This window comes from Salvelinus namaycush, chromosome 17 (genome assembly GCF_016432855.1).
Source record: "Salvelinus namaycush isolate Seneca chromosome 17, SaNama_1.0, whole genome shotgun sequence".
NCBI lineage: Eukaryota > Metazoa > Chordata > Actinopteri > Salmoniformes > Salmonidae > Salvelinus > Salvelinus namaycush.
Window position 1 is genome coordinate 29,383,899 of NC_052323.1, and position 27,578 is coordinate 29,411,476.

At 42.4% G+C, this 27,578-nt stretch overlaps 1 protein-coding gene across 2 annotated transcripts in view; it reads right to left on the reverse strand.

The window, feature by feature from the left end:
* The window catches only part of LOC120062513 (transforming growth factor-beta-induced protein ig-h3-like), a 35,207-nt gene extending 9,171 nt beyond the window's left edge, over nt 1-26,036 (reverse strand). Inside the window, exons 1-8 of one of the 2 annotated variants that reach the window (XM_039012545.1) lie at nt 25,882-26,036; nt 25,475-25,573; nt 5,609-5,673; nt 5,188-5,345; nt 4,729-4,893; nt 1,369-1,515; nt 964-1,105; nt 9-221 (exon numbers count right to left, since the gene is read on the reverse strand). In XM_039012545.1, coding sequence (XP_038868473.1) covers nt 9-221; nt 964-1,105; nt 1,369-1,515; nt 4,729-4,893; nt 5,188-5,345; nt 5,609-5,673; nt 25,475-25,573; nt 25,882-25,997 — 1,105 coding nt within the window. In that variant the 5' untranslated portion in view covers nt 25,998-26,036. The remainder of the gene's footprint in view (nt 1-8; nt 222-963; nt 1,106-1,368; nt 1,516-4,728; nt 4,894-5,187; nt 5,346-5,608; nt 5,674-25,474; nt 25,574-25,881) is intronic. The other variant, XM_039012546.1, reaches the window with a different exon arrangement.
* Between the last annotated feature and the right edge of the window lie 1,542 nt (nt 26,037-27,578).

Below are 27,578 nucleotides of genomic sequence, written 5' to 3' on the forward strand. Positions count from 1 at the left end.
TGAATTACCTGAGTCTGGGATGAGGAGCTCGTTAATGTAGTGGATGACTCCGTTGGTCCCCAGCTGATCTTTCTTCTGGATGATGGCCTTCCCGTTGAGGGTCATGTCAGCCCCATCACAGCCCACCTCTAGAACAGTCCCCTGTAGGGTCTCCAGAGGAGTACCAGATGTGATGGACTCTGCACACTGCATGTTCTTCAGGATGTGGTAGTTCAGCAGGTCTGGATGGAGAGTTCAAACACAAGTAGAACTTACTTCACGTTAATAAGTCATTGGGTTTCCGTCTCAAATATTTATCTCCCCGTTCTATATCCAATATCTATCTCCCCGTTCTACATCCAATATCTATCGCCCCGTTCTATATCCAATATCTATCTCCCCGTTCTATATCCAATATCTTTCTCCCCGTTCAATATCCAATATCTTTCTCCCCGTTCTATATCCAATATCTATCTCCCCGTTCTATATCCAATATCTTTCTCCCCGTTCAATATCCAATATCTTTCTCCCCGTTCTATATCCAATATCTATCTCCCCGTTCTATATCCAATATCTATCTCCCCGTTCTATATCCAATATCTATCTCCCCGTTCTATATCCAATATCTATCTCCCCGTTCTATATCCAATATCTTTCTCCCCGTTCAATATCCAATATCTTTCTCCCCGTTCTATATCCAATATCTATCTCCCCGTTCTATATCCAATATCTATCTCCCCGTTCTATATCCAATATCTATCTCCCCGTTCTATATCCAATATCTATCTCCCCGTTCTATATCCAATATCTATCGCCCCGTTCTATATCCAATATCTATCTCCCCGTTCTATATCCAATATCTATCTCCCCGTTCTATATCCAATATCTATCTCCCCGTTCTATATCCAATATCTATCTCCCCGTTCTATATCCAATATCTATCTCCCTGTTCTATATCCAACTGTCCTTAAAAAAAGAATTCACCTTTCAGAGCCACGGGGTCTCCCAGGATCCTGTTGAGCATTTCAGGGGGGATCTTCTCGAAAGCTTCGTTGGTTGGAGCGAACACCGTGTAGTGACCATCGCTCTCCAGCATTTGGGTCAGACCAGCAGCAGCAACAGCAGTCTAAAACGCAGAGAATCAACACACTGAATCAACACACTGAATCAACACACTGAAGCAACACTGCTTTTCTCTACATGATTCAAATTGCACATACAATACAAAAGACTGAGACCGCGTCAATGATCAGTGAATGTACCATTCCGATAGCTGACACAACATTGCATAGCATATGTTCAACATGTCGAAAATGGTAAGAGAGTTCTAGTGTGATAGACTGTTCTGTGAATGAATGAAGCGACAAACTGTTAAAGTCGTTTACTTACACGAAGAGTCTCCAGATCATCATCGGTGTCGATGAAAGTGTGCACGTCGTTGGTAACCGCAGTGATGACTCTGTCCACGACGTGCACGATGCCGTTGGTTGCATGCTGGTCTGTTTTCACCAGACGAGCACAGTTCACTGTTACAATCTGCAATGACGAGAAACAATTAAAGAAAAGTTGTCTCATGAGTTAGCTGGCTTTTGATTGATGGTCAACATGTGACCATTTGAAAAATTATCAAAATCGTACTGTAAATATTTTTTAACTGACGACATATCTGTTCATGTCTCTTTTGTCGTTGAGCTGTCTCTCTAGAGGTTCCAACTTGCTTGGTCCCAGATGTCATACTGCACAAACAGATCTGGGACCAGGCCAGGTCACAACATCATATAGCTTCCAATCACAGGAGGCTGGTGAGGGTAGGATGACTGACCGAAATGAAGTGAATGGAATGGTATCAAACAGATGGAAAACCCCTGTGTTTGATGTGTCAATACCATTACAGCCATTACTATGAGCCCGTCCTCCCCAATTAAGGTGCCACCAGCCACCGGTGCTTCCAATATAATGCAACATTAACATTGGACAGATGATATCGTTATTACTGAAACAGGACCCAAGTGGTATATATAAAGATCCAGTCCAATTAAAAAATTGGAGACCTCTTACACTTCAGTGTTGTGATGCAAAAATCCTAGCAAAATGCTTGGCGCATAGAATAAAAAAAGTTTTGTCAGATATTATTCATCCTAATCAGACAGGTTTTTTACATGGACGATACATTGGAGATAATATAAGGCAAGTACTGGAAACAATAGAACACTATGAAATATCGGGGACACCAGGTCTGGTTTTCATAGCTGATTTTGAAAAGGCTTTTGATAAAGTACGACTGGAGTTTATATATAAATGCCTAGAATATTTCAATTTTGGGGAATCTCTTATAAAATGGGTTAAAATTATGTATAGTAACCCTAGGTGTAAAATAGTAAATAATGGCTACATCTCAGAAAGTTTTAAACTATCTAGAGGAGTAAAACAAGGTTGTCCACTATCGGCATATCTATTTATTATTGCCATCGAAATGTTAGCTGTTAAAATTAGATCAAACATTAATATTAATGGATTAGAAATCCGTGGCTTAAAAACTAAGGTGTCATTGTACGCTGATGATTCATGTTTTCTTTTAAAACCACAACTAGAGTCTCTCCACGGCCTCATAGAGGATCTAGATACCTTTGCTATCCTCTCTGGATTAAAACCAAATTATGATAAATGTACCATATTACGTATTGGATCACTAAAAAATACACATTTTATATTGCCATGTAGTTTACCAATTAAATGGTCTGACGGAGATGTGGACATACTCGGTATAAAAATCCCAAAAGAAAGAAATGATCTCACTCCAATAAATTTTTATAGAAAGTTAGCAAAAATAGATAAGATCTTGCTACCATGGAAAGGAAAATACTTGTCTATTTGTGGAAAAATCACCCTGATTAACTCTTTAGTCATATCACAGTTTACCTATTTGCTTATGGTTTTGCCTACACCTAGTGACCTGCTTTTTAAATTATATGAACAAAAAATATTCCATTTTATTTGGAACGGCAAGCCAGATAAAATTAAAAGGGCCTATTTATATAACGAATATGAATTCGGAGGGCAGAAATTATTAAATATTAAAGCATTAGACCTCTCACTAAAGGCATCAGTCATACAAAAGTTATACTTAAATCCAAACTGGTTCTCTAGTAAATTGGTACGAATGTCTCATCCTATGTTCAAGAAGGGCCTTTTTCCCTTTATTCAGATTACACCTGCTCACTTTCGGTTGTTTGAAAAGGAAATAATCTCCAAAATATCCTTATTTTTTAAACAAGCCTTAGAAAGTTGGTTGCAATTTCAGTTTAATCCACCTGAAAGGACGGAACAAATAGTACAACAAATATTGTGGTTAAATTCAAATATAGTAATTGATAAAAAAACGGTATTTATCGAAGAAATGTTTAAAAAAGGTATAATTTTTGTGAATGATATCATAAATAGGACTGGTGGAGTTATGTCACACATGCAGCTCACACAGACATATGGAAATGTCTGCTCTACCCAAAATTACAACCAATTAATTGCAGCATTACCACAAAAATGGAAGAGGCAAGTAGAAGGGGAAAAAAGTAAGGAACTTGTATGTCGGCCCTGTATTAAAGAACATAAATGGTTAAAGAAAAGTGTGATAAATAAAAACATATACCAATTTCATTTAAGGACCAAAAAACTGACAGCTGTGCCATATAAATTGCAAAATAGTTGGGAAGAGATGTTCGATGTACCCATTCCATGGCACATGGTTTATGAATTGATACGCAAAACAACGCCGGATTCAAAACTTCGAATTTTTCAATTTAAATTATTGTACAAAATTCTTGCAACTAATAGAATGTTATATATATGGGGTATACAATCTTCCCAGCTCTGTAGATTCTGCTGTGAGGAGGCAGAGTCATTAGACCATTTATTTTGGTATTGTCCATATGTAGCTCGTTTTTGGTCACAGGTCCAGGAATGGCTGAAGAATTGCAACATTTGCCTAGAACTAACGCTACAGATAGCAATACTGGGGGATTTGAAAAGCCATAGTCAATCAATCAATAATATAATAATTATTTTAGCAAAAATGTTTATTTTTAATTTACAATCTGTAGAAGCTATGAGAATAGGAAGGTTCAAATCTTTTGTGAAGCATCACAGCACAGTTGAAAAATATATGGCAAATAAAAATCCGAAATGGATGATGTTGGAAGATAGATGGGAAGGGTTGAGTGGAACTGAAGGGTGGGACTAATAACAAGATAAACAATGTAGGGCATACGGGATCTGTGAAATGTGTATAGGTGCGGAGCTTTTGTGAAATAGCACAGTTACAAGTGGAAATAAAATTGGATGGACAACAGAAATAGAGGAAGGACTAAGAACAAACAAGAGAGAACTATTATAAAGTAGTCTGTGTCTGTAAAATAGGTATAAGATGTATAAATTGAAGGTAAAAGCAGAAGTGTTTATTAGTTTACTCCAATTGGGGGAGCGGTGGTAGGGTTGCGGGGAATAATAATAAAGGTATATTCTTTAAAAAAGTATGTATGTCTATATAGGTATGTGTATGTATATATGTATATATGTATGCATGCGTGTATGGATATATATATTTACCCAAAAAAATATGGGGGATTGGAAATGATGCAGACAATTACATTGGAAGCAACATTCTTTCCGCAATATTAAGCTGATCCACCCCAAAAAAAAAAAAAAAAAAAAAAAAAAAAAAAAAAAAAAAAACATTGGACAGATGCTACTCACTCCGTTGGGGTAGTGGTGGATGTGAACGTTGAAGTCTTGGTACATGGAGGGGAAGGCAGATCCATGCTTCAGGTCCTCAGAGGTCAAACGGCGGTTCACCATGTGGTAGTGGAGTGCGTTGAGCAGCTCAATATTCACGTTGCTCACCAGAGCGTCCAGGATTTCCTACAACCGTAAAAACCAGAGTCCTATTTTCATCAAAACAACGATCAGTCACAAGTTAACCATTCGTACCATTACATATACTGACCAAAGACTTGGTTGTAGTGTCTACTGCTCCTAAAAAAAACGTTTGATACGCTACCATGGCTGATTAGGCTGATAACACGTAGTCTGAGGTCAGAATAATACAATATCTCTAGATGCAACAGGATTGGGGTGAATTATACTTCATTTCCAGTTCTCTCTCCGTGTATCCCTCTCCTGTGAAGGGAGAGTGTCTCCTCCTGACACACTCACATTGGGTAGGGCCGCCCAGGCCTGGTTGCTGGGAGCGAAAAATGTGAAGCTCCCTGGTCCCTCGATCTCTTCCCTCAGCTGAGCCCTCTCTGAGTACATCTTAGTGGTGGCGGCTCCAACCACACCCAGCGTGTTGTAGATGTTCACTAACGGCAGGGCTGGGGGAAAAAAATGTAAAGTCTTAACCATCATATGGGGGAAATGTATGAAATTCAAATGGTTGATTTGATGGATGTATATTTGACAATCAAAGTAGGATGCCATATTTTGTTTGACAGGCCTCTTGTCTAAAAATTATTATCATTATTATTATACCAAATTGGTCATGACATGAATTGATGACTAGCTGTTGCATTATATGGATAGTAAGTGACTGAGCTATAACTTGATTTGCAGGCTAATAAAGCAGATTTCTTCTCACCAGCAGGACAACCCTTCTCTCCTGGAAGCTTCTCATAACCGGGGCAACACTCATAGCTGATCACCCTGTTGACCAATAAGAACACGCGTTAAGGGTGACTGCAGCCAATCAGAGATGAAAACAACAGGTCAGTTTCTCCTTACCCTTTCAAGTCAAAAGACTCTAGCCTTGTTTCCAGATCTTGTTTGTGTTGTCTTGCCACAAACAGATCTGTGACCAGGCCACAAAATATTGAGCAATGTGTCTTAGGTTAAATGATACAGCCACATGCTATACACATTGTTCTGTCTGTTATTTCCACAATAAATCTGAACTGGGCTCAGCTGGTCATAAAGGTCATAAAAAGCTAATTTCCTCAGAGAGAGAGAGGGAGGGAGCAGAGGAATCCACAGACCCAGGGTTGGCCAAGGGAAACTCCTGTTAGGGGACTAAGAGAGCGATACTGAAACACAGGCCAGTAAAAACAAAGAGAGAGCGGCCAAGCGAAGGTGTACCGGATAAAAATGTGAACCTTAAAGTTAAGTCAAAAATAAGTGGTCTATATCCACGAAAAGGAAGGTTTTAACTAGCTACATTCGGTGGCAAGTTCTTCATACAACCAGAAAATAATGAATGAAGAATGCTAGTTCATTGTGTAAATATTTGTATTGCTAATCAAACAGTGGCACACGTAGGTTATAGTGAGGAAAAACACAGTGGCAACATTTAACAATACATAACACAGTCAAAAAAGACAAGGCAAAAGGTGTGGAAAGCTACGCAAAAAATGATTTGGCATCTTTACGACCCCCCTGCAGACCCTACATCCCAACTCGAGTACTCCGTTCTGCCAGCTCTGGTCTCTTGGCCCTCCCACCCCTACGGGGGGGCGTCAGATCCCATTCATCCCAGTCAAAGCTCTTCAGCAGAGTTCCTGCCCAAGCTATTTTAAAGATGAATGCACTAACTGTAAGTCGCTTTGGATAATAGTCTGCTAAATTACTAAAATGTAAAAAGGAGGACCAACTCTGAGTCCCAACATTGATGAATCAAGTCAATGGAAAACTACCTGAGCCAGACACATCTATACCCACTTGTCACGTCAACCCTAGTTAACTCCACCATCCCCTTCAAGCATAATGAACTATACTGTAAAAGCTGTTAAAGACCAAGTGAGGATCTGAGCAATTAGCTACTGTTAAACTCCTAGGGAGAGGGTAGTTGGTAGCTCAGAAACATGGTTAGGGGACAATCCTAACATTCAGCGAGGGAGGGTGGGTGGGTGGGGGGGGGGGGGGGGGGGGTGTTTATGGGGAAACCCTGTAAAACACAGTAGCCTGGAAACCAAACCAGTCAGATTTTCAAAACAGATGCTAACTCAACTTCGATGTGTTCTCCACAAGCATAAACAAAGATGGTAGCTATGGATTTCAGACAAAATAAACAGTAAAGTCGCATAATTCAAACACAGTGTACATTGAGACTTCCAAGTGTTGAGGCAAGCTATCCACCAGACAGAAGTATTAAAGAAGAGAGTGAAGGTCCATTTGACTTTATGGGTTCCATGATGAAATTAGCATGCTAGATAGATTTGAATTTCCCACACAGTCATCTCTCTCTCTGGCTTTCTATTCATAGGTACTATACCAAAAAATGTGTTTTTGTCACGCCCTGGCCTTAGTTATCTTTGTTTTCTTTATTATTTTAGTTAGGTCAGGGTGTGACATGGGGGATGTAGGTGTTTTTGTCATGTCTAGGGATTTTGTATGTTATGGGTTTTTGTCTAGTCTAGGTGTTTGTATGTCTATGGCTGCCTAGATTGGTTCTCAATTAGAGATAGCTGTTTATCATTGTCTCTGATTGGGAACCATATTTAGGCAGCCATATTCATTGGGTATGTCGTGGGTGATTGTCTATGTCATTACGTAAGTTGCCTGTGTCTGCACTTGTCGTAGTATAGCTTCACGGTCGTTTGTTGTTTTGTAAGTCTGTTTAAGTATTCTTCGTTACGTTATAATAAATAGAAGAATGTATTTATATCACGCTGCGCCTTGGTCCTCTCTTCAACCATACGACGAACGTGACAGTTTTTTTTTCATTAAAAAAACAAAAATGTTCCTTTCCCAGACAAATAAAACAAGATGTAATTTGTAGTAAAAGTGAGCGTGTATAAAGCTTTACAGACCAGTTAGCTCTGGGATTCACCTTTAGTCAAATTTTACTACTTCAAAACATAGTGTGATTGCTGAGAAAAACAGAAGAACCAATGCATTGGTGTTGAGAGTGGGGCTTTAAAGGTAGCTAGGGGCTGTTGGGTGGTAGCTAAGGGCTGTTGGGTGGTAGCTAGGGGCTGTTGGGTGGTAGCTAAGGGCTGTTGGGTGGTAGCTAAGGGCTGTTTGGTGGTAGTGCTCTATCAAATCATAGACTTAATTATAACATAATAACACACAGAAATACGAGCCTTAGGTCATTAATATGGTTGAATCCGGAAACTATCATCTCGAAAACAAAACATTTATTCTTTCAGTGAAATACGGAACCGTTCCGTATTTTATCTAACGGGTGGCATCCATCAGTCTAAATATTCCTGTTACATTGCACAACCTTCAATGTTATGTCATAATTACGTAAAATTCTGGCAAATTAGTTCGCAATGAGCCAGGCGGCCCAAACTGTTGCATATACCCTGTCTCTGCGTGCAATGAACGCAAGAGAAGTGACACAATTTCACCTGGTTAATATTTCCTGCTAAACTGGATTTCTTTTAGCTAAATATGCAGATTTAAAATATATACTTCTGTGTATTGATTTTAAGAAAGGCATTGATGTTTATGGTTAGGTACACGTTGGAGCCACGACAGTCCTTTTTCGCGAATGCGCACTGCATCGATTATATGCAACGCAGGACACGCTAGATAAACTAGTAATATCATCAACCATGTGTAGTTATAACTAGTGATTATGATTGATTGATTGATTGTTTTTTATAAGATAAGTTTAATGCTAGCTAGCAACTTACCTTGGCTTCTTACTGCATTCGCGTAACAGGCGGGCTCCTCGTGAGGCAGGTGGTTAGAGCGTTGGACTAGTTAACCTAAGGTTGCAAGATTGAATCCCTGAGCTGACAAGGTAAAAATCTGTCGTTCTGCCCCTGAACAAGGCAGTTAACCCACCGTTCCTAGGCCGTCATTGAAAATAAGAATGTGTTCTTAACTGACTTGCCTAGTTAAATAAAAGGTGAAAAAAATAAAATCAGCGTCCAAAATTACCGATTGTTATGAAAACTTGAAATCGGCCCTAATTAATCGGCCATTCCGATTAATCGGTCAACCTCTAGTTGGGAGGTAGCTATGGGCTGTTGTTAGGGTTATTGGTGACTCAGAGTTATGAGGTCTCCCCTCAAGTGACCTGTAACCTCTAGCACCAGCAGCACCATGTCCCCATGGCCTGCATTCTAACCCATTACCTGTTAAGCCCAGTTGTCACTCACAGTCACACAGACAGGGATTGTTCAGTTCAGCTCAATGAAAGCTGCTAACACACCTCAGTGTTCAAAACTCCCCTCCATCCAGACCTGGGTTCAAATACTATTTGAAATCACTTTAAAAAATGTTCAGTGTTTTTTTGTTTGTTGCTTGCCTGGCCTAACAGGCCAATAGAATAGTCCCAAAAAAGCAACCCCCTGCTCATTTGGCACCCCAGACAGGCTAGAGAGAAAATGATACAAGTATAATAAATATTCTGAATAGTATTTTAAAAAGTCAGCTCCCTCTTTCCATGGATGTCTGTGTCTGTAAATGTAATTAAATCCAAACTGATAAAAAGCTTTTTGGAACCTTTGTTGACACAAGCCCAGGTATGTCCTTTTGAACGCAACTCTCAAACTCCCAGCCCCAGCCCTCTCAAATTGACACTTCAGGTCTAGCTTGCTATGGAAAAAGTACATTTTCCTGGCTCCCTTATGAATGATTAGTGTGTGTTTAGGGATGGAAGTCCCTCAACAGTGCCCTCTAAAGCCATCATTTCCTCCAAACATCCAGCGCCCACAGCAAAGTTTCACTTCCTCTTCAACTTTCATGAGATTTCCAATGAAAGAAACACTGTTGTGAATCGCCAGCAAACGTCTCCCGTTACATAGTCATCAAGTTCGTGTCTGTGGTTCAATTTTCTACAGGAAACATCTAGATAATTTCACAATACTTATCAAGGGAGATCAAATAACAAGAAAAAGCCGGGAACAGAAGACACCACACACACACACACACACACACACACACACACACACACACACACACACACACACACACACACACACACACACACACACACACACACACACACACACACACACACACACACACACACACACACACACACACACACACACACAAAATAGCAAATGCATGTTTTCTTAGCACACCCATTCCCAAGGCAGTATAATGGTGCAATGGTCAACACATGGCTTTCCCATGCCATGCAAAACCTACAACACAATCTCAGAGGAATGTTAGACAGAGCAATAACCAATACCATCTTGCCCCCTGCAGGGAGGTTAACATTGACGTCAATCAAACCACCGCTACTGTGGAAGGCTGTCAGTGCCTTTACTGCACAAGGTCCAGGACAGGGCCAATCTGGAAGATTGATGTTGGTAACCTGAGTTGTCCTTTTACACTCAGAGGTGGTCAAGCTATTTAACACTACCCGGACTGATTGATTAGAGAGACACAAGGTATCCATTATCTACTGTGTAACTACCTAGCTAACCCAGAATATATCTCCCCCAAACTAACTACCTAGCTAAGCCAGTATTTATCTCGTCCAAGCTAACTACCTAGCTAACCCAGAATTGATCTCCCCCAAACTAACTACCTAGCTAACCCAGCATTTATCTCATCCAAGCTAACTACCTAGCTAACCCAGAATATATCTCCCCCAAACTAACTACCTAGCTAAGGCAGCATTTATCTCGTCCAAGCTAACTACCTAGCTAACCCAGAATTGATCTCCCCCAAACGAACTACCTAGCTAACCCAGCATTTATCTCATCCAAGCTAACTACCTAGCTAACCCAGCATGTCTCTCCCCCAATCTCACTACCTAGCTAACCCAGCATTTATCTAGTCCAAACTAACTACCTAGCTAACCAAGCATTTATCTCCCCAAACTAACTACCTAGCTAACCCAGAATTGATCTCCCCCAAACTAACTACCTAGCTAAACCACCATGTATCTCCCCCAAACTAACTACCTAGCTAACCCAGCATTTATCTCCCCCAAACTAAGTACCCAACATTTATCTCCCCCAAACGAATTACCTAGCTAACCCAGCATTTCTCATCCAAACGAATTACCTAGCTAACCCAGCATTTATCTTGTCCAAACTAACTACCTAGCATATACGACACCATTCTGTATACTTCTGGCCCTTCTTTGGACACTGTGTTAACAACCCTCCAGACGAGCTTCAATGCCATACAACTCTCCTTCCGTGGCCTCCAATTGCTCTTAAATACAAGTAAAACTAAATGCATGCTCTTCAACCGATCGCTGCCTGCACCTGCCCGCCCGTCCAACATCACTACTCTGGACGGTTCTGACTTAGAATATGTGGACAACTACAAAGACCTAGGTGTCTGGTTAGACTGTAAACTCTCCTTCCAGACTCACATCAAACATCTCCAATCCAAAGTTAAATCTAGAATTGGCTTCCTATTTCGCAACAAAGCATCCTTCACTCATGCTGCCAAACATACCCTTGTAAAACTGACCATCCTACCGATCCTCGACTTCGGCGATGTCATTTACAAAAGAGCCTCCAATACCCTACTCAATAAATTGGATGCAGTCTATCACAGTGCCATCCGTTTTGTCACCAAAGCCCCATATACTACCCATCATTACGACCTGTACGCTCTCGTTGGCTGGCCCTCGCTTCATACTCATCGCCAAACCCACTGGCTCCAGGTCATCTACAAGACCCTGCTAGGTAAAGCCCCGCCTTATCTCAGCTTGCTGGTCACCATAGCAGCACCCACCTGTAGCACGCGCTCCAGCAGGTATATCTCTCTGGTCACCCCCAAAACCAATTCTTCCTTTGGCCACCTCTCCTTCCAGTTCTCTGCTGCCAATGACTGGAATGAGCTACAAAAATCACTGAAACTGGAAACACTTATCTCCCTCACTAGCTTTAAGCACCAGCTGTCAGAGCAGCTCACAGATTACTGCACCTGTACATAGCCCATCTATAATTTAGCCCAAACAACAACCTCTCCCCCTACTGTATTTATTTATTTTGCTCCTTTGCACCCCATTATTTCTATCTCTACTTTGCACATTCTTCCACTGCAAATCTACCATTCCAGTGTTTTACTTGCTATATTGTATTTACTTCGCCACCATGGCCCTTTTTTTGCCTTTACCTCCCTTCTCACCTCATTTGCTCACATTGTAGATAGACTTATTTTTCTACTGTATTATTGACTGTATGTTTGTTTTACTCCATGTGTAACTCTGTGTTGTTGTATGTGTCGAACTGCTTTGCTTTATCTTGGCCAGGTCGCAGTTGTAAATGAGAACTTGTTCTCAACTTGCCTACCTGGTTAAATAAAGGTGAAATAAAACATTTATAAAAATAAATATCTCCCCCAAACAAACTACCTAGCTAACCCATCCTGTATCTCCCCCAAACTAACTACCTAGCTAACCCAGCATTTATCTCATCCAAACAAACTACCTAGCTAACCCAGCATTTATCTCATCCAAATTAACTACCTAGCTAACCCAGGATTTATTTTGTCCAAACCAACTACCTAGCTAACCCAGGATTTATTTTGTCCAAACCAACTACCTAGCTAACCCAGGAATTTATTTTGTCCAAACTAACTACCTAGCTAACCCAGGAATTTATTTTGTCCAAACTAACTACCTAGCTAACCCAGGAATTTATTTTGTCCAAACCAACTACCTAGCTAACCCAGGAATTTATTTTGTCCAAACTAACTACCTAGCTAACCCAGGAATGTATTTTGTCCAAACTAACTACCTAGCTAACCCAGGAATGTATTTGTCCAAACTAACTACCTAGCTAACCCAGGAATATATTTTGTCCAAACTAACTACCTAGCTAACCCAGGAATATATTTTGTCCAAACTAACTACCTAGCTAATCCAGGAATGTATTTGTCCAAACTAACTACCTAGCTAACCCAGGAATATATTTTGTCCAAACTAACACTGAAACTTCCCATCGTTGTTGATGTCACAAAAAGAGAAGAGGATACATCAACAAAGTTGATGACTCAATGATTCCTGGATGAGTCATTTCCTAATGCTGAGAACCACACTAACAGGATTGTGTCTAACTCATGAGCTTAACAAGAAGATCAAAAACTAACGGAAACCAATTTCCATTACTGTTACTACTAATATATTCATTTGTCAGCCATTCTTTTGAAACTAAATCATATATATCCTATTTATATATAGTACCAGTCAAAAGTTTGGACAAACCTACTCATTCCAGGGTTTTTATTTATTTTTACTATTTTCTACATTGTAGAATAATAGTGAAGACATCAAAACTATGAAATAACACATGTAGTAACAAAATAAGTGTTGAACAAATTAAAATATATTATAGATAGCCCTATTTGGTAAAATACTCCTATTTGGTAAAAGTCCATATTATGGCAAGAACAGCTCAAATAAGCAAAGAGAAACGACAGTCCATCATTACTTTAAGACATGAAGGTCAGTCAATCCGGAAAATGTCAAGAACTTTGACAGTTTCATTAGAGTTACCAGACACATCTCAGAGGAGGAGACTGCGTAAATCAGGCCTTCATGGTCGAATTGCTGCAAAGAAACTACTACTAAAGGACACCGATAAGAAGAAGAGACTTGCTTGGTCCAAGAAACACGAGCAATGGACATTTTTGGTTCCAACCGCCGTGTCTTTGTGAGACACAGAGTAGGTGGAAGGATGATCTCTGTATGTGTGGTTCCCACCGTGAAGCATGGAAGAGGAGGTGTGGAGGTGCTTTGCTGGTGACACTGTCAATGATTTATTTAGAATTCAAGGCACACTTAACCACCATGGCTACCACAGCATTCTGCAGTGATATACCATCCCATCTGGTTTGCGCTTAGTGGGACTATCATCTGTTTTTCAACAGGACAATTACCCAAAACACACCTCCAGGCTGTGTAAGGGCTATTTGACCAAGAAGGAGAGTGATGAGTGCTGCATCAGATGACCTGGCCTCCACAATCACCCAACCTCAACCCAATTGAGATGGTTTGGGATGAGTTGGATCGCAGAGTGAAGGAAAAGCAGCCAACAAGTGCTCAGCATATGTGGGAACTCCTTCAAGACTGTTGGAAAAGCATTCCAGGTGAAGCTGGTTGAGAGAATGCCGGCTACTTTGAAGAATCTCAAATATAAAATATAGTTTGATTTGTTTACCACTTTTTGGGTTACTCCATGATTCCATATGTGTTATTTCATAGTTTGGATGTCTTCACTATTATTCTACAATTCTACAAAAAAATAGTAAAAATAAAGACATGCCCTTGAATGAGTAGGTGTGTCCAAACTTTTGACTGGTAGTGTATACATATTATCAGTAAGGTAGTCAAATAAAATGGTTTAGAAATAGTTGTCCCTGCTCCATGTTGTCTACCACAGCTAGACTAGAGACTACTACAGCTAGACCAGAGACTACTACAGCTAGACCAGAGACTACTACAGCTAGACTACAGCTAGACTAGAGACTACTACAGCAAGACTAGAGACTACTACAGCTAGACAAGAGACTACTACAGCTAGACAAGAGACTACTACAGCTAGACTAGAGACTACTACAGCTAGACCAGAGACTACTACAGCTAGACAAGAGACTACTACAGCTAGACAAGAGACTACTACAGCTAGACTAGAGACTACTACAGCTAGACTAGAGACTACTACAGCTAGACTACAGCTAGACCAGAGACTACTACAGCTAGACCAGAGACTACTACAGCTAGACTAGAGACTACTACAGCTAGACTAGAGACTACTACAGCTAGACTAGAGACTACTACAGCTAGACTACAGCTAGACCAGAGACTACTACAGCAAGACCAGAGACTACTACAGCTAGACTAGAGACTACTACAGCTAGACTAGAGACTACTACAGCTAGACCAGAGACTACTACAGCTAGACTACAGCTAGACCAGAGACTACTACAGTTAGACCAGAGACTACTACAGCTAGACTAGAGACTACTACAGCTAGTCTACAGCTAGACTAGAGACTACTACAGCTAGACCAGAGACTACTACAGCTAGACTAGAGACTATTACAGCTAGACTAGAGACTACTACAGCTAGACCAGAGACTACTACAGCTAGACCAGAGACTACTACAGCTAGACCAGAGACTACTACAGCTAGACTAGAGACTACTACAGCTAGACTAGATACTACTACAGCTAGACTAGAGACTACTACAGCTAGACTAGAGATTACTACAGCTAGACCAAAGACTACTACAGCTAGACTACAGCTAGACTAGAGACTACTACAGCTAGACCAGAGACTAATACAGCTAGACTACAGCTAGACCAGAGACTACTACAGCTAGACCAGAGACTACTACAGCTAGACTAGAGACTACTACAGCTAGACTAGAGACTACTACAGCTAGACTAGAGACTACTACACCTAGACTACAGCTAGACTAGAGACTACTACAGCTAGACCAGAGACTACTACAGCTAGACTAGAGACTACTACAGCTAGAGTACAGCTAGACTAGAGACTACTACAGCTAGACTAGAGACTAATACAGCTGAACGTTTTAAACACTGGACCATTAAGTCATTAACACCTTTAACATGATATTTTCTCTCCCAGGACTGTTGGGACGTTTTGCATTATAACAGACCTAACATCCCAAATGGCACCCTATTCCCTATATAGTGCACTACTTTTGACCAGATCCCTATGGGGCCCGATCAAATGTAATAGAGCTCTGGTCAAAAGTAGTGCACTATATAGGGAATAGGTTGCCATTTAGGATGCACACTCTCTTTCCTTTACACTGACATCAGACTGTCCTGGCAGGACCCAACGACTGCAGGAGAAGTTCTCATAAAAGGATGAAGAAAAAAAACTTCCCACTTCAACATGGAGCTAGCTGCTTGCCAACTGAACGGATCTTAACAAGGTTAATCCTAGCAGATGATTGAAAACAGACCTCACTGCATGTCACTTTTTCAACAGCGAGTTATTATGGTTAGCGACTTAAATAGTTGGGCTACTGTTTCAGGAAGGAATTTCACTTATGTGCTCCTTATAACTGTCACCTTCATCATGCTTACTCTCTCTGAAGGTTTAGACGCTAAGCAAGCTGGTGTTTTGGACTGGAAAATGTACCAACTTAGCATAGCTCACTCAGGCAAATCAGTTCCTTCTCACTGAACAGCACTACCCTATGGGCTCTGGTCAACAGTAGTGCACTACCCCATGGGCTCTGGTCAACAGTAGTGCACTAGCCTATGGGCTCTGGTCAACAGTAGTGCACTACCCTATGGGCTCTGGTCAACAGTAGTACACTACCCTATGGGCTCTGGTCAACAGTAGTGCACTACCCTATGGGCTCTGGTCAACAGTAGTGCACTACCCTATGGGCTCTGGTCAACAGTAGTGCACTACCCTATGGGCTCTGGTCAACAGTAGTGCACTACCCTATGGGCTCTGGTCTACAGTAGTGCACTACCCTATGGGCCCTGGTCTACAGTAGTACACTACCCTATGGGCCCTGGTCTACAGTAGTGCACTACCCTATGGGCTCTGGTCAACAGTAGTGCACTACCCTATTGGCTCTGGTCAACAGTAGTACACTAACCTATGGGCCCTGGTCAACAGTAGTGCACTACCCTATTGGCTCTGGTCAACAGTAGTACACTAACCTATGGGCCCTGGTCAACAGTAGTGCACTACCCTATGGGCCCTGGTCAACAGTAGTGCACTACCCTATTGGCCCTGGTCAACAGTAGTGCACTACCCTATTGTCTCTGGTCAACAGTAGTGCACTACCCTATTGGCCCTGGTCAACAGTAGTGCACTACCCTATTGGCTCTGGTCAACAGTAGTGCACTACCCTATTGGCTCTGGTCAACAGTAGTGCACTACCCTATTGGCCCTGGTCAACAGTAGTGCACTACCCTATTGGCCCTGGTCAACAGTAGTACACTACCCTATGGGCCCTGGTCAACAGTAGTGCACTACCCTATTGGCTCTGGTCAACAGTAGTGCACTACCCTATTGGCCCTGGTCAACAGTAGTGCACTACCCTATGGGCCCTGGTCAACAGTAGTGCACTACCCTATTGGCCCTGGTCAACAGTAGTGCACTACCCTATGGGCCCTGGTCAACAGTAGTGCACTACCCTATGGGCCCTGGTCAACAGTAGTACACTACCCTACTGGCTCTGGTCAACAGTAGTGCACTACCCTATTGTCTCTGGTCAACAGTAGTACACTACCCTATGGGCTCTGGTCAACAGTAGTGCACTAACCTATGGGCCCTGGTCAACAGTAGTGCACTACCCTATTGGCTCTGGTCAACAGTAGTGCACTACCCTATTGGCTCTGGTCAACAGTAGTGCACTGCCCTACTGGCTCTGGTCAACAGTAGTGCACTACCCTATTGGCTCTGGTCAACAGTAGTGCACCACCCTATGGGCTCTGGTCAACAGTAGTGCACTACCCTATTGGCTCTGGTCAACAGTAGTGCACCACCCTATGGGCTCTGGTCAACAGTAGTGCACTACCCTATTGGCTCTGGTCAACAGTAGTGCACTGTCCTACTGGCTCTGGTCAACAGTAGTGCACTACCCTATTGGCTCTGGTCAACAGTAGTGCACTGCCCTACTGGCCCTGGTCAACAGTAGTGCACTACCCTATTGTCTCTGGTCAACAGTAGTGCACTGCCCTACTGGCTCTGGTCAACAGTAGTGCACTACCCTATTGGCTCTGGTCAACAGTAGTGCACTACCCTATTGGCTCTGGTCAACAGTAGTGCACTGCCCTATGGGCTCTGGTCAACAGTAGTGCACTACCCTATTGTCTCTGGTCAACAGTAGTGCACTACCCTATTGGCTCTGGTCAACAGTAGTGCACTGCCCTACTGGCCCTGGTCAACAGTAGTGCACTACCCTATTGTCTCTGGTCAACAGTAGTGCACTACCCTATTGTCTCTGGTCAACAGTAGTGCACTACCCTATTGGCTCTGGTCAACAGTAGTGCACTACCCTATTGGCCCTGGTCAACAGTAGTGCACTACCCTATTGGCCCTGGTCAACAGTAGTACACTACCCTATGGGCCCTGGTCAACAGTAGTGCACTACCCTATTGGCTCTGGTCAACAGTAGTGCACTACCCTATTGGCCCTGGTCAACAGTAGTGCACTACCCTATGGGCCCTGGTCAACAGTAGTGCACTACCCTATTGGCCCTGGTCAACAGTAGTGCACTACCCTATGGGCCCTGGTCAACAGTAGTGCACTACCCTATGGGCCCTGGTCAACAGTAGTACACTACCCTACTGGCTCTGGTCAACAGTAGTGCACTACCCTATTGTCTCTGGTCAACAGTAGTACACTACCCTATGGGCTCTGGTCAACAGTAGTGCACTAACCTATGGGCCCTGGTCAACAGTAGTGCACTACCCTATTGGCTCTGGTCAACAGTAGTGCACTACCCTATTGGCTCTGGTCAACAGTAGTGCACTGCCCTACTGGCTCTGGTCAACAGTAGTGCACTACCCTATTGGCTCTGGTCAACAGTAGTGCACCACCCTATGGGCTCTGGTCAACAGTAGTGCACTACCCTATTGGCTCTGGTCAACAGTAGTGCACCACCCTATGGGCTCTGGTCAACAGTAGTGCACTACCCTATTGGCTCTGGTCAACAGTAGTGCACTGCCCTACTGGCTCTGGTCAACAGTAGTGCACTACCCTATTGTCTCTGGTCAACAGTAGTGCACTGCCCTACTGGCTCTGGTCAACAGTAGTGCACTACCCTATTGGCTCTGGTCAACAGTAGTGCACTACCCTATTGGCTCTGGTCAACAGTAGTGCACTGCCCTATGGGCTCTGGTCAACAGTAGTGCACTACCCTATTGTCTCTGGTCAACAGTAGTGCACTACCCTATTGGCTCTGGTCAACAGTAGTGCACTGCCCTACTGGCCCTGGTCAACAGTAGTGCACTACCCTATTGTCTCTGGTCAACAGTAGTGCACTACCCTATTGTCTCTGGTCAACAGTAGTGCACTACCCTATGGGCCCTGGTCAACAGTAGTGCACTGCCCTACTGGCTCTGGTCAACAGTAGTGCACTACCCTATTGTCTCTGGTCAACAGTAGTGCACTATACAAGGAATAGGGTGCAATTTGGGATGCAGTTGTCATGGTAGAACTCAGTTCTTCTGTGGGTTTCTGTCTTTAGCCATGCTGCTTTCAGCAGAGTGTAATAAATACCATTTAAAATAACACAAGCATATTGCTATTACATTGTTATAACTAACTTCTTTCTAAGCAGGGTTTCTCACACACTTATAAACAGATACAGAGACCCACACACACACACCCAAGGACAGAGGGCTGACGTAAACCTTTCATAAACACTGATAAGGAAAGGCTTTGATCAAAAGAGTGCTTGGGTCCGCATTTCACGAAATAATGAGACACACACACATAACCAAGGACAGAGGGCTGACTACGCACACACAAAATCTCCTGCTTAGCTGAACATTTGATAACAAAGAACTTTTGCTATAAGACTCAGAAGGATGACGCCCAGCTCATCAGGACCAATCTGAGAAGACAACAACCTGTCCAGAACCAACCAGAGGACAAGAACTTCCAGACTCAACCTACTTTCTATCTTTGTATAAAATGTCTATGCACTCTGTTATCTGGGCTTCTTTCGGATAGTTCCATTTGAGCTTGATGAAAGGGTCCGTGCACGCTATTTCAGATATCTTTACCTCTGAATAAATTGCTTTTATTTAAACCTCATCCACCCTGTCCAGAGTCTCTACTTCGTCTCAGTTCTCCAGTAAACTTGTGATATCAACAAATTGGTAGCAGAGGATGGTTTTCTTCTCTGAATTCGGTCCATAAAAAGTTGATAGAGAAAAGAGACAAGTGAGAGACGGATCAGAAAGGAAGGGTGACCTGTCGAAGGAGCAGCCGGGAATCCAGCTCACCTCAGGAAACTGATCTATAAGGCCTACAAAACAAAGGTAAGCAGAAACCTGTTAAATCAAAAATCTGCATATTGTATATTAGGAAAATCCAAATTAAAGATCAGAAGTACTCAGGTTGAGTATGGGTTACTGTCAAATTTATGATAAATGTCTATTGTAAATGTAAAAGTAAAACATGTAAAGATATCTGAGATATAGAGAGTCACATAGTCGGGTAGAAGCCGTGAGACTCAGATTCATATAGTCGGGTAGAAGCCGTGAGAATCTAAGTAAATGGGTGTTGTGATAAATCCACATAGTCGGGTAGAAGCCGTGAGTATAATTGTAACTGACTTGATAAAAAGATTCAGACAGTCGGGTTGAGTGAGAATTCCGTGAGAATCCAAGTCTAGAAAAGGTTCCCCAGACTTAACAACATTTGATTGGTTAAAACACTTGGAAGTTACCTAGGGGGAATCAACAAAATAAAACAAAAATACAAGTTCAGATAGTCGGGCAAATGGTTGACTTGGCACTTAACTAGATGCACTGTGAAGAACTTAACCTGCGATCAATGTATTAGTGTTGTTATGTAATAAAACTAAATGTGGAAATGTTAATTTGAAATGTTGTGTAAGATTGGCCTTTTCACGAGACTCACTAGTTGATAACTTTTGGGAGGACAGCTGAGTTTTCTTTTGGCCCGTGGTGCAGCCGCCGAGCTGAAAACTGACTTGTATTTTTCCTCTATTGTGATGTTGGTATTTCCATAATTCCTAAAAATTGAATTGATAATTATTTTAGCAGCGCTTGAGTTCGTAGATATATTGTTCCGGAAGGGCGATTCTGATACCTTCTGGGAAAATATATAACAACTCGAAAAACTGAAAAGCGCTGATAACTTTTGCAAAATAATTCCTATAATTGAATTGATAATTATTTTAGCAGCGCTTCGATTTGTTAATGTATTGTTCCGGAAGGGCGATTCCGACACCTTCTGGGAAGATATTTAACAGATCGAAAAACTGAAAAGCGATAATAACTATTGCAAAATAATTCTCAAAATTGAATTGACAATTGGTAAAGCAGCGCTTCGGTTTGTTGGTGTATTGTTCCGGAAGGGCGATTCCGACACCTTCTGGGAAGATATTTAACAGATCGAAAAACTGAAAAGCGATAATAACTATTGCAAAATAATTCTCAAAATTGAATTGACAATTGGTACAGCAGCGTTTCGGTTTGTTGGTGTATTGTTCCGGAAGGGCGATTCCGACACCTTCTGGGAAGATATTCAACAGATCGAAAAACTGAAAAGCGATAATAACTATTGCAAAATAATTCTTAAAATTGAATTGACAATTGGTTCAGAAGCGCTTGGGTTTGTAGTATATTGTTCCGGAAGGGCGATTCCGACACCTTCTGGGAAAATATACAGCAACTCGAAAAACTGATTAACAGTAATAACTGCTGTAAATAATTCTTTGTGTGCGAGGGTGAAGTGCAAGAGATAAGTCTGCACTTGCACCGAGAATTCATCTCGGGTTTTATACTCAGAGACGGGCTAAGTATACAAAGATAGTGGATAGATTACACACACATAGTACTTAATTTATAAGACAGAGAGGGTCTCGTGTAACGCGCCAATCAAACCCTTAAGGCTAAGATAGCTAAGGTATGTGCAGGTTCGAAGTTGATATGGGTTGAAGCCCTGCCTCTGGCGTTGATGGCCATGAGAGCCTCTCCAGGGGCAGGCACCCATCTCTCTCCTCATGAGATAATGACTGGTCCACCAAGAGAGGGAGGTCATATGCCCGCTCTTGATGTAATTATGTGAAACAACTGACGGAACTCTCTGTAGCACTCTCTACCCAGGTTCGCAAGGTCCGAGAGGGGAAGCTGCCAGGAGGCACGCCACCACAATGTAAAATGGTGACTGGGTGGGGTTAAAAAGTCCACAAGAGAAAGTGGCTGGAACCCAGGTGGACTGAACTGTACGAAGTGAAGGAGGTTACTTCACACTCAGTTCAGGTCAAAGGTAAATCAGGCGCACCTTGGCACCACCTTACACATTGCACTCCAGCCCCAATTCCTTCTAGAACACTGACAGAAGTCAGAGCTGATTTAAACAGCCTAAATTCGATTCCAAATGAAGACACTCCTGACTCAGGTGATGCGGCATCTAACTCCGCCTCCCCTGAAAAAGGAACCTCGCCCAGTTAGAGGGACATTTCTCCCTCCCTGGGCGAGGCTAGGGATATCTGGCCCCTTATTTGTGATATTCCTAATAATATTTGGGGTGTCCATGGGCACTTTCACATGGTTGATAGAACACCTATCACACCCTACCACATCACGCATACATACCCCTACCCATATCCCAACCACCGTCCCTGACATCACTCCCTCCAATTACTCCCGTCCCAAACGAAGTATGGCACGCAGCACTGCACCCACAGACCAACAATGCACTCCAACAAAGGTCAGAAGCACCACCTTATGTGTACCTTCTAATGCGACCACCACCATTACACTGTCTTGGGGGGTATTGGGAAAAGCTAGGAATGGCCTGGGAGGGCATAGTCTGGAGTACACCAGATTCAACTGGTACATGACAAGAGGGGGGTTTCAGGAGTGGTCATGGAAGAACCTGGTCGCTGAGACTGGTCCTGACTGGTCCAGATATGCAACAGGGCAAGAAGTTCTTATCTGGCGACAAAGATTGTCGCTGACTAGGACTGGATTGCATAATTGGGGATTATCACTAATTATCCGACCAGGTACTGGGACGGGTTGTCAGGATTTTATACTAGCACCATATGTAGATTCTAGCGAGGCCCTAATTTACTGGCCATTGAAAATCTGCAATACACAAAAGACTCAGCCCTCTGCTATTTCCAACCGGTTTACTGTTTTAACATCTAAGGGAAAGGATGATTGGGGTCCTATCATTATGGTCACCACTCCTAACACCCCTGATGATACCATTCTTACTGCTACCGGAATCTCAGGTTTCTCTAACAATTGGCTATTATTGACCGAACAAGCAGCTAACACGACCCTGCAAAGCTGCGTCGTTTGCATGGGAGCTAGGCCATTGCTCCGCATAGTCCCAGCCGCCATAACAGGAGACTGTCTAATGCCCCTTATGGACAAAGACAACCCACCTGAGAAGTGTTCACAGTGGGACTCGGTTTATCCGGTAGTCACCACTGAGGTCAAGAAACCGATATTCTCCTCTAGCGTGGCTAGAGCTAACTTCACATGCATAAACATGACAGGAGGAGGGACATTGTTGGGTAAGCTCCCTGCTAGTTGGTGCTTGTACACTCACATGCTTACGACCATCTTTAAACCAGTGTCTAGAGCTGATGTGTGGTGGTGGTGTGGGGGAACTAGTCTGTTGGACAGACTTCCCCACAATGCCACTGGTACCTGTGCACTTGTAACTCTTCTGTTGCCCATCTCTGTTTACCCCATAGGCGTCCAAGATCTGCTCACCCGTATACAAGCTCTGGGTCCTGAATATTGGCCTAACAGGACCAAGCGCACGGTGGGCCCTTCTGTTGGGGACCCAACTTACATTGATGCAATTGGAGTCCCCAGGGGGGTACCAGATAAGTATAAACTGGTTGACCAAGTAGCCGCGGGTTTTGAATCCTCATTTTGCTGGTGGTGTACAGTTAATAAAAATGTGGACAGAATTAATTACATTCATTTTAATGTCCAGAAACTGGGCAATTGGACTCAACAAGGCTTCGAGGCGGTCCATGGACAATTGGCAGCTACATCCCTGATGGCATTCCAAAATAGAATCGCGGTGGATATGTTGTTGGCTGAACGCGGAGGTGTTTGTGCCATGTTCGGGGAGCAATGTTGTACTTTCATTCCCAATAACACAGCAACTGATGGTAGTCTTACTGTTGCCTTAGAGGGTCTTCGTACACTTAATGAGAAGATGAAGCACCACTCCGGGGTTGACACCTCTATGTGGGACTCTTGGATGGATGCGTTTGGGAAATATAAGATGCTTGTTTCCTCCATACTGGTATCTATATCTGTCTTCACTGCGATACTGGTGCTTTGTGGATGCTGCTGCATTCCATGTATTCGAACGCTGACCACTAGGATCATAACTACTGCTATTGATCCCAACCAGGCAGAGAAGGGACAGATGTTTCCTATGCTTGCCCTGGAGGATGCTGAGCCAGGCTATTGGACTGATGACTAATTAAACGCCATTCATAGTTTATGTCACGTCTCTTTGGAGACGTGAAGAGAGGGAATTAAAACTTTCTCTCTGAGAAAGTTTCCCTGGTTGTTTACTTTTGCTTTTCTTACTCTTACCTAGTTTATGTCACGTCTCTTAGGAGATGTGAAGAGAGGGCATATGAAACTTTCTCTTCAAGAAAGTTTCTGCATATACTACTCCTGCTTGATCCCATGTTTATGTCACGTCTCTTAGGAGACGTGAAGAGAGGGAATCAAAACTTTTTCTTCTGGAAAAAGTTTCCCTTCTTGTGCCCGGATTCGCTTAAAGTTTATGTCACGTCTCTTGTGAGACGTGAAGAGAGGGAATCAAAACTTTATCTTCTGATAAAGTTTACTCTAATTTTGCCATTTATAGCTTTTGTCCTAGCTTTTGTCACGTCTCTTATGAGACGTGAAGAGGGGGATTTGTAATAAATACCATTTAAAATAACACAAGCATATTGCTATTACATTGTTATAACTAACTTCTTTCTAAGCAGGGTTTCTCACACACTTATAAACAGAAACAGAGACCCACACACACACACCCAAGGACAGAGGGCTGACGTAAACCTTTCATAAACACTGATAAGGAAAGGCTTTGATCAAAAGAGTGCTTGGGTCCGCATTTCACGAAATAATGAGACACACACACATAACCAAGGACAGAGGGCTGACTACGCACACACAAAATCTCCTGCTTAGCTGAACATTTGATAACAAAGAACTTTTGCTATAAGACTCAGAAGGATGACGCCCAGCTCATCAGGACCAATCTGAGAAGACAACAACCTGTCCAGAACCAACCAGAGGACAAGAACTTCCAGACTCAACCTACTTTCTATCTTTGTATAAAATGTCTATGCACTCTGTTATCTGGGCTTCTTTCGGATAGTTCCATTTGAGCTTGATGAAAGGGTCCGTGCACGCTATTTCAGATATCTTTACCTCTGAATAAATTGCTTTTATTTAAACCTCATCCACCCTGTCCAGAGTCTCTACTTCGTCTCAGTTCTCCAGTAAACTTGTGATATCAACAAGAGTAGAGGTGAAGGTTAAATGTTTCAGCTACTTTTCGTTCAGCTTGACAATCTTAGTTGGGAGTTCTTCTTCAAGAAACCCACACGAAAGGAAAATTCCTTATTTACCCCAGTGGAAAACTTACTTAAAATATATCGTTTTCATATCTAAATGAAGATATGCTCAGCACAAATGACAAAAAAGGTTTTCAGATCTTCCTTCCTTAATGATGGCCTGCTTATCCATGCACACTATATGTATAGTCTACACTAGTAGGCTATAATACCAATATATTGACGCAGCATGTTTTAATAAATCAACTCACTGGCAACCATTCAAATGAACATGCATGTGAATAACATGTTTATATTACACTTACGTTGGCTTGCCGCAGATCTTGCGATGGTACCATTGCTTGCAGTTGGTGAAATATTTCTTGTCGGTCCCCTGTATCTTTTGCATCGCGCACACGTTGGGTCTAAAAGAGATGAGAGAATATTTCATTCAGTTTTATTTTTTTACCAGCACATTACAGTAGACACTTTGAGTTTGCCTATCACTTATATCGAATTACCGGTTCACTTTACTTCAAGCAGTTGTGAAATACAACACAGTATGCCATTAAAAATCAGTAGCTCTAGAAGTCTATATATTTTATAGCATAAAACATAAATCATGCTTTGTAATTATACGAACAAAAGTTATTTGCTTTTGCCCTTTGAAATTGCAGAACGCAGAACTTTCTATGCGCACATTATCATTGGAATAATAACGTATGCGCCTTACCCATGCTGTCTACCTCTTATCCTGCTGTGCTGAAGAACTGATTGATAGGGTGACTTTGCAAAACAAATCGTTGCAATCAAGGTGAGCGCCAAAGTCAATAAAGTTAAGTGCTGCATCTTGGCCTTTTCCCCTTATTCTGTTGGCCTCCGAACTCCCGACAAGTCGGAGAACGGTGCGACCAGGAATATATAGTGAAGGACTCAACGGTTATAGGGAGGGGCGTGGGGAGTGAGCCAAGACACTTCAGCACACACATGAATAAAAAAAATGACAATTAAAACTAACCGAGTCGTTCTTTTTAATTTTTTTTTTTTTACCGCAAATACAGTAATGATATGGAAAGAAAATATGTCGAATAGATTTAAACGAAAATAGATTAATTCATGTGAACAAATATATTTTTGAGATATCATTATTTGTCATCAAATTAATCCCAAATGCAATGCCATCCCTCGCCTGAGACATGAAGACTTGTATCAGCTCCTCAAACTGATGCCTGGGCTTTAGCTCAGTTGCCTAACACATGACCCTGGTTTAAACCCGGTCAGCCTCACATGAAGGTTATTTCAACTTCTGAGGCAGCCCAGCCTCACCAACATCCACTGTAGAGAGTATCATAGCCAGGACATCTATTTTACCGCAGAACGTCTCAGTTTGACCTCAACAAAGTTGATTTAGTCGTTGGCCTGGACTGGGAACCCTGGACTGGGAACTCTGACAAAACTCCTTTTTGTTAATACATCTGTCTCACCCACACCCAGAGTGTTTCAGCAGGGATTATTCAATTGTTAACTGTTTCATTAGGTTTACTCTGTGGCTCAGCTGGTAGAGCACAGCACTATAGCAATGACAGGATTATAGGTTCATTTCCTGCTGGTATATATTATTGTATAAATTAAGTTTGGAATTTAGAACTGGTAAACCAAAAAAAAGCACATTTGCATTGGATCTCCTGAGAAAGATGTAAAGTTCCATCCATCCAAGGAGGACATACTGTCTTTCTGATTTATTTATTTTTATGTCACCAACTGAGACCTGAATTACTTCAGCAGACCTGAAGCAGAAGTCATTGTTGGCTTCTTCCCCTGATCGTTACCATAGAAACAAACCGCACAACAGAATTCCTTCTGTTATTTGAAGAAAAACAACGGACATTCACACTTTATTTGGATTGTCCGGATAGTAGTCCATCTGTACATGGCTCAACAGATAGTTTGTTGATCGTATGACCGTCTGTTGATAAGCGACTGCTTGCTAACGTTACAGTTAGTGTTAGGGTTAGAATAAGAGTTAGTGTAACGGATGTGAAATGGCTAGCTAGTTAGCGGGTACGCGCTAGTAGCGTTTCAATCAGTTACGTCACTTGCTCTGAAACCTATTAGTAGTGTTGCCCCTTGCTCTGCAAGGGCCGTGGCCTTTGTGGAGCGATGGGTAACGATGCTTCGTGGGCGACTGTTGTTGATGTGTGCAGAGGGTCCCTGGTTCGCGCCCGTGTCGGGGCGAGGGGACGACGTAAAGTTATACTGTTACATTGATGCTGTTGACCCGTATCACTGGTTGCTGCGGAAAAGGAGGAGGTTGAAAGGGGGGTGAGTGTAACGGATGTGAAATGGCTAGCTAGTTAGCGGGTACGCGCTAGTAGCGTTTCAATCAGTTACGTCACTTGCTCTGAAACCTATTAGTAGTGTTGCCCCTTG